The sequence below is a fragment of the Sycon ciliatum genome, chromosome 1, assembly GCF_964019385.1.
Source record: "Sycon ciliatum chromosome 1, ocSycCili1.1, whole genome shotgun sequence".
NCBI classification, from domain to species: domain Eukaryota; kingdom Metazoa; phylum Porifera; class Calcarea; order Leucosolenida; family Sycettidae; genus Sycon; species Sycon ciliatum.
Genome location: NC_088643.1, coordinates 94,724,710 through 94,732,337, shown reverse-complemented (window position 1 = coordinate 94,732,337; position 7,628 = coordinate 94,724,710). Strand labels below are relative to the sequence as shown.

Below are 7,628 nucleotides of genomic sequence, written 5' to 3'. Positions count from 1 at the left end.
ATCAAGGGCCAATCGCATGGAGCCTGGACAAGTGTGATGATCTCGTACAGGAGCACTTAATGTAAGGAGTGCACATGAGTTCTAATGAAGCCCTGGTCGATGGTTGATGTATGGACCCTACACTGATGCTATCAACCATGCTCATGCATATCCAAATATGTCGTTGATTCCGAACACGAAGTTTACGTAATGTCATTTACTGTACCTCCTTGTTACACTGTAGAGTATATCCTGCGAGAGTCAATGCCTAGCCGGCCTAGCGCCTGGCCTACAGCAAGGCACGTGATATCTTCACATGTAGCAGAGTTGTCACTGACGACACAATCATAACCCCACGGTTGTATCCTGCGTAGGTCAGAACGCGTTAACGGCGGGTTTGCTCCAGGAATCATTGCCCATTACAGGCATTAGCATCACGTCTGAATGGGATGGCGCATGCTGCTCTTCCACAATCACTGAATCAGTGACAACAGCTCCATGAAAGCCTCTTGAGATCTTACCTTCCCTCGCGGGCAAAGATGAAAGTTCCCGAACGCACACTTGCATAATGTCTGCCGAAGGGCTACCGTCGTCTCTGTATGTTGTGAACGCGACTGAGTGATCCGAACAGTGGTGGCCCTGGTGCTAGTGGTGGCCCTGGTGGGTGTTTGTGTTCTGAAAGGAAGGCATTGACCCAGTGACAACGTCGACGATGGAGTAGAACTGATGAAACCGGAGAAGCTGTCTTACTAAAGTTGCTGATGTTAGTACCTCTTACCGCTTTGTGGAGTCGAAAAGAGATTATCTCCCACATGAACATGCACAGGTAATGACAGACACGATCCTGGCTGATTCCTGGGTTCTCTGCATTTGGCCAAATTCACTTCCGGATTTTTGATGCCCCTATTCAACATTCCTTTCGAAGAAAGCACGTGCACGCTTGCCCAGCAAAAGCTTCGGTGCATACAGTTTTACCACCTAAAACTTACATGATTGTATGCAGCTTGTAATGCTGTTACATGCACATGTACATGCACATGCAGCTATGGGCATAGAATCGTACGTGTTCATTCAAGCAGATAACGTTTATGTGGGCAAACTTTCTGATACTGATCTGATACAAGTAGAATTTAACACCAATACCGAACTCCGAAATGAACATCTATTTATCTTCATGTACATGTATCAGAATAGAACAATGCGGAGCAACATCCCATGAAGAGCGTTTTCGTTCGTTTGTTGTTGTTGTTGTTGTTGTTGTTGTTGTAGAAGTTGTTTTGTTTCGCGTTCCGTTTTGCGTTTATCTGACCTACCAGTATTGTACATGTACGTGTATTGTAGGGTTCTTGGATGGATACACAAACAATGAGATGATACACTATGTGTGTGTGTGTGTGTGTGTGTGTGTGTGTGTGTGTGTGTGTGTGTGTGTGTGTGTCCCATATGGTGCAGTGGGATGTGCAGCAATTTCCAATCGATAGGTAGTGGGTTCGATTCCCGACGATTATGGTCAGACACGTCCTTCTTCCCTTTCTCAGACTCCTCCTGACTTTTCTTTCATTCTCCTGGGTGGTTACCAACAGCCAGTGCATGCCGGAGTATGTGGTGTGATGTGTGTGAAAAAATGAAAAAGACCAAAAAGTAAGGATTCACTGGCCAGAAAAAGCCACTTCATAATCTGTGTGGTGTAGACTAGGCTGAATAGTGGCGGTCAATTCTTCCGCCTTGCAATCTGTTGAATGGTGCAATCCCAGCACAAGCTGCGATGGCTTCTGCTGTAGCATCGCTATCATCGCCTCCGGCGATGGGCGTCCAATGGTGTGTGTGTGTGTGTAGGTCTGGGACAGAGGGCACACAGCGTTACACGACAGTGATAATCACCGTGGTAGTGCTGTGCACTACGTTGTTACTAATACTAGTATTAATGTTAGTTTTCAACGTTCACACGCACACAAGCACTTCAGAGCCAGACATGTAGACATTGTTCACCGTTCTTCGCGTCAAAGTCTCTTTTTAGTTCCATATACACTGAGTACATGTAATATCGAGTTTAGGTGTGTTTTGGTGGAAGTGGATACGCTCCCATTAAGATGTTAAATGTTAAATGCGCTAAACGATTATAATGAAAATCAAGTAATCACCGTTTGCACCTTTCGTCCAACAAACGAATACAAGTAATCTCCAGAATGGCTAACCAACACAATGTTATTATTCATGTATGCCTGATCATGTGCATGATCAGTGCGTCGAAGAGCATGTACATGTGTACATGTACATGACATTGTACTTCAAAACAAGATGGAGACAATGTCAGTGCAGGTGGTAGCGCTAAGCCTCTTGTATCTGCTCATGCACCAGGGAACGTTGCCTCTGATGCCACACCACACATATTGCCATGATCCTTGGCAAGAAGTAAATATCCATGTTCACCCCAAGATGCACCTACAGGACAACAACAACAATAGGAACAACATTGGTCACATTGGTTTATTGGCCACAGGCCGTCGTGAGAATAACGATTTGAAACAGCAACAACGGTCTAAACTAAGAAAGTGGTGGACATGCGCAACTGCATCATAAAGAAAAGGGCGCTTGTCAACTGACAACCGCTCAATTCAGCTCTATAACAATGGTGAATGAGGAAAATTACAAATTAATTAGGTTTCGAAAAATCCTTAGGCAACTGCCAACTACCTGTACAGAATTGTACATGTCGGGATTGTCTCTGAGGAGAATGGCAACAATTGAGATAGCATGATCTAGAAAGACGTCTCCCTGTTTTTTGGGATGATGCTCTGAGGTTCCCTGCTGTGTGTGTGACGAGTGGAAGTGGAACTTGTTGATGAGTAGATGTCAATGATATCATGTATGTGTCAATATCCAGGGCTAGGGATCACCACTGACACCAGCACAGTATGGTCACTATGATCACTAGCTGTGAACAACACAACTCAAAGTACATCATTGTACTTCAAGGATGGTGAACGTGCAGCATGCAAACAGTAATCACTTTTCCGCTCTCCATGCAGAGAAGAACTGTCAAAATTTAATAATAATTATGGTACAGGATGTCAGGATGGTACAGGATGTCAGGATGGTACAGGATGTCAGGATGGTACAGGATGTCAGGATGCAGCATAACAAGCCTAGGACTGTAGAAGCGAATGAAAACTGCTCCTAAGTAAATACGGTAGTTCAATCATTCGTTTCAAGTGGTGCACACAATATAGGCTATGATACTGCCCGGTGACAGTCTACACACGTACCGGTAGTAACAAGAGTCCATGGGGCTATGGACTCTTGTTACTACTGTTTACTCAAAACGGGTTTAAAACGGGTTTAAAACGGGTTTATTCAAACAATACGACATGGAAAGAAGGAAGAAAACCAAAGATACAATGGATGAAACTCGACCATGTACAGTGAGTACTGTAACAGTGGTGCCTGCACGGTGTTCCAACCATCTCGCTTTCTGACCACCTCCCTTTCCGACCACCTCCCTTTCCGACCACCTCCCTTCCCGACCATCTCGCTTTCCGACCACGTCGCTTTCCGACCACATCGCTTTCCGACCACCTCGCTTTCTGACCACCTCCCTTTCTGACCATCTCCCTTTCCGACCACTTCGCTTTCCGACCACGTCGCTTTCCGACCACCTCGCTTTCTGACCACCTCCCTTTCCGATCACCTCCCTTCCGACCGCTTCGCTTTCCGACCACGTCGCTTTCCGTAAGTTTCCGACCACTTCGCAAACCGGAAAGGTCGGAATTCCCAAGTTCCAGTGTAGTTAATAGTTACACAAGTACTAACTTTAAAGGGGGTAATGTCGTATTATGATTATGACCGACTGGGCCATGGCGCTAGCTCTTGCTAAACGTTGTTTCATTGGATAACGAACTGAGATGTTTCAGACCTTGTAGTAGTTTTATACATGTACATGTACATGTACATGTATGCTAGTCTGCCCCACTGGCACAGTCACCTTGTGCGACACTACTTACTACAGGTAGACTCCCTTTAATTCGAACCTCAAATTGCCAGGCCCTAACTTCGAATTATCCAGAACTTCTAATTATCCAAATGCAGCCCCATGCACTGATATGTATGTCAAAATGCTTGAAATCGCATGCTGAATATATTTTTTGCACATTTATATTTGCGTCAACGAAACATAGGTACGGGTCATGTACCATGATGTACAACGGATCATCAAAACACTGGATCGACACAAAATCATTTTGACATTATCTTCATCTTCTAGTGAAGAAGTTAGTTGTCAGTCACTGCAGCTTTCCTGAAACAATTTCAACGGAAAAGAACTGCGCTGCCTAATCCGCGTCATGAAAGGCCGTTGGACAGCAGCACGTCGTTCTGAAGAACGGAAGTAGAGCAAAGGCATAGACAATATTTACGACAATAGTGTTGTTGTGCGCCAACATCTCCGTGCACGAGCTGGCGCGGTAAGAAAGGCCATCGAGATCCGCGAAGAGAGTCAGCCACCTGGAAGAAGTCGTCTTCAATCAAACCTTTGCAATTTGCCTCGCACGGGCTTGAATCAAATTTCGAGAGAAGGTGGGTTTCTTGAACGCTATAGTCGATCCTGCAGCGGACCATCGATCGATTTTTGAGCTACTCTTGGCTAGAGAAGGAGAAAAGAATGAACTTCGAATTACAAGGATATCAACTCAATCTCACTTCGAAATAAGCGTTCAAAGGACATAGCCAATGTACTGTAAACAGCTCTTCTGTACGAAGACTGGGTTCGAATTATCCAACCGGCGCACTTTTCGTACTTCGAATTATGCATTCGATTTTGACTTGAAGTGACTTGCGCGGTACGACGAAAAAGTTCGAATTACACGGAATGTTCGAATTATACCGTATTCGAATTAGAGGGAGTCTACCTGTAGTACAGTGTACAGTGTACGTAACTAGTGTTTTCCACCGTCTGTAATTGACTGTAACTCTACCAGTATTTTGAACTATGTACTTCTACATTGTATTTCCCACCTTGTGTGATCCTACCAGTATGTTGAACTACTTCTATTTTCCACTTTGTGTGATCCGTTATTTACCCCACATTTCCACATTGATTTCGTTCAATAGTAGGTTTGTGAATGGTGTTTTTTACTTGAAATGAAATCCAGTCGCGTCATCCATGTACATGTACATGTATGGTAGGCGTCGGGGCTGCCCAGCCCTAAACCTGCGAACACTGTGCTTCGAAAAGGTGCAAAGCGCAAACTTGAGTGTCACAACTGCATTTCATTGAGCAGGACTGTAGTCTGTAGTGTAGCTGTATGCAACTGAAGTGAAGAGTGCAAAGTCCACCTGAAAATACTTGCAAGCAAACTGTAAAGTAAAGACTACAACAGACTTCCATCATCGCGTGCGAATAATGCCTCACCCCATGAGTTCTTCAGGATCCAGTAGTTCACTCCATCGCTCGTCTCCCCGAAGCCAACAGCCAGCATGGAGTGGTCAAGTCTTGTTGAACTGCACTTCGCATCCGTTAGAACTCCACCTCTGTACACCCTGAAGTCAGCATCGCTAGCATCTACGGTCACCATTACTGGTTGCGCTGTCACAGCTGCTTGCAGTGCTCGTTCGCTGCCACGTAGAACCTGCACTTCATGTTTGAACGTGAACATTGGCGTACATGAGTCTTTGTTACATGTTCCAGGCTTTCGGACATAAGTGCTGTTACTGCAAAGTCCACCCAGCTTCTGGACGCAGGCATAGATGTTGCCTACGAAATGGGCATCTTGACCGCAGCAATCTATGAGTTCGGCTGCACTGGCGTATTCCAAATGATCCTGATGCTCGATAGCGTAGTGGCTTTCCAATGCATCCAGAAATCCGAATAGCAGAGATGAGGACACCTCACCTTGATTGTGGACAGGAGTTACGACACCCTTCTCTCTCCAATCTACCGAACTTGGGGCTTGAAGCACCGACTGCTCCTTGGATAGGCGAACTGCTTTCCCCATTGAATGAGATGCCACCGCAGTGATAGCGACAGAGACAATCATTATCAGTTTATGCAGCTCCATCATTGCTTGGAAAAGCTGGGGCATGGGCTGAATACGAGTATTATGGTCGTCCTTGTGCGAGCACGGTGTCCTTCTCAAAACAAATCACTAACAAACAGATCTCCAGACGCAAATTGTCCTCTGTGAAGGGCCAACTCTGGTTTTGGCGACTTTGTGCTGGGTTTGTACTGTTGCTATCGATCACGTGCAGCAAACACTAACAGAAAAGTCAAAACAACATCAGTCTCTGGTCTCGTGACTGGTTTGTAGCCGAGACAGCTACAGCACTGGTACCTTCACACATGTACTGTCTGTAAGACTACATATTTGTGGACTTTAACAATCTCCGGATTTTTCTTCGTAAGGGAGGTGAAATGCTAACGAATTTTGGCTTTCTAAACCGGGAAGTGACTTAACACACACGCACAGACACACACTCTCTCTCTCTCCGTCTGTCTCTGTCTATCTGTCTCTGTCTCTCTCCCTCTGTCTCTCTATCTCTCTATCTCTCTATCTCTCTCTCTCTCTCTCTCTCTCTCTCTCTTTCTCTCTCTCTCTCTCTCTCTCTCTCTCTCTCTCTCTCTCTCTCTCTCTCTCTCTCTCTCTCTCTCTCTCTCTCTCTCTCTCTCTCTCTCTCTCTCTCTCTCTCTCTCTCTCTCTCTCTCTCTCTCTCTCTCTCTCTCTCTCTCTCTCTCTCTCTCTCTCTCTCTCTCTCTCTCTCTGTTTCTCCATTATCTGTATGGTAGTGGTAGATTTTCTTATAACCAGACGAGACCAGACGACGCTTGCAGACACCAGCACGAACAATACACCAGTCACACTCCACAACAGTTACGTAGTAGAAGTTGCTCTTGACAAGCCTTGTCTCGTTCCATTATATGACGGGAACTCATCAGAGGAGAGGCAGATATTGAATGACATGGGTTGAACTAAAATGAAATTCAGTGAAACCTGTCAAAGACGACCGCTCAAGGGACCTTCAAGATGTGGTCTCTGTTACCAGGTGGTCTCCTTATCCAGGGTCATTTGACTGGAAATAACATCCTTTGATCCTGGTTCCAGTAGTCTTCTAGGACAGGTGGTCGCCTTACCCGAGTGGTCGCCTTCATTGCAATGATCTAGGTTTGGAAATAAGTAGATATAGATTATTGACCGATTAGAAGGTCTCGTCTTCACATGCTTTTTATTTTTTACTGAAGACACAATCGACTTCAAAAAGAGGTACTGGTAAGAAGAGGGGAGCGAAGTTTTTTATATTTTATATTTACTTGAAAAGCACATAACCACCAGGAAAGCTGACAAAGGAAAAAGACTGTTAGACAAGACAGATACGAGAGAGAGAGAGAGAGAGAGAGAGAGAGAGAGTTGAGGGTATGATTTGGGGAGGACAAGATGCTGAATGGTGATCGCCACAGCGACAGATAGTAGCTGTGCTGGTGAGGCTACAGGCACTCCACTGACCAATAAGTCTCAGCATCGCCATGCCGGCATCGCACCAAAAAGGCAAAAACGGAAGAAATCCTAAGCACAATACATAGAATAATAAAACAATAAAGTAGAAGTCATGAAGTTGGTTGTTCCAACTAGGAACACACGCTTCTTGCCGAACTTGACACT

General features: G+C 45.2%; 1 protein-coding gene across 1 annotated transcript; it reads right to left on the bottom strand.

The window, feature by feature from the left end:
* Positions 1–2,326: 2,326 nt before the first annotated feature.
* Positions 2,327–6,011, bottom strand: LOC135808946 (procathepsin L-like). Its single transcript, XM_065322199.1, has 2 exons — positions 5,387–6,011; positions 2,327–2,421 (listed from the first exon to the last, which is right to left on the bottom strand). Exons 1-2 carry the CDS (start codon positions 6,009–6,011, stop codon positions 2,327–2,329), a joined length of 720 nt encoding a protein of 239 aa, XP_065178271.1.
* Positions 6,012–7,628: the final 1,617 nt, after the last annotated feature.

What these genes read in the sequence shown, in the direction of transcription:
- LOC135808946 (XM_065322199.1), bottom strand. Translation starts at nt 6,011, where the DNA reads ATGATTGTCTCTGTCGCTATCACTGCGGTGGCATCTCATTCAATGGGG. An exon ending in GATCCTGAAGAACTCATGGG is followed by an intron (nt 2,422 to 5,386) that starts GTGAGGCATTAT and finishes GTTGTCCTGTAG; the next exon opens with GTGCATCTTGGGGTGAACAT.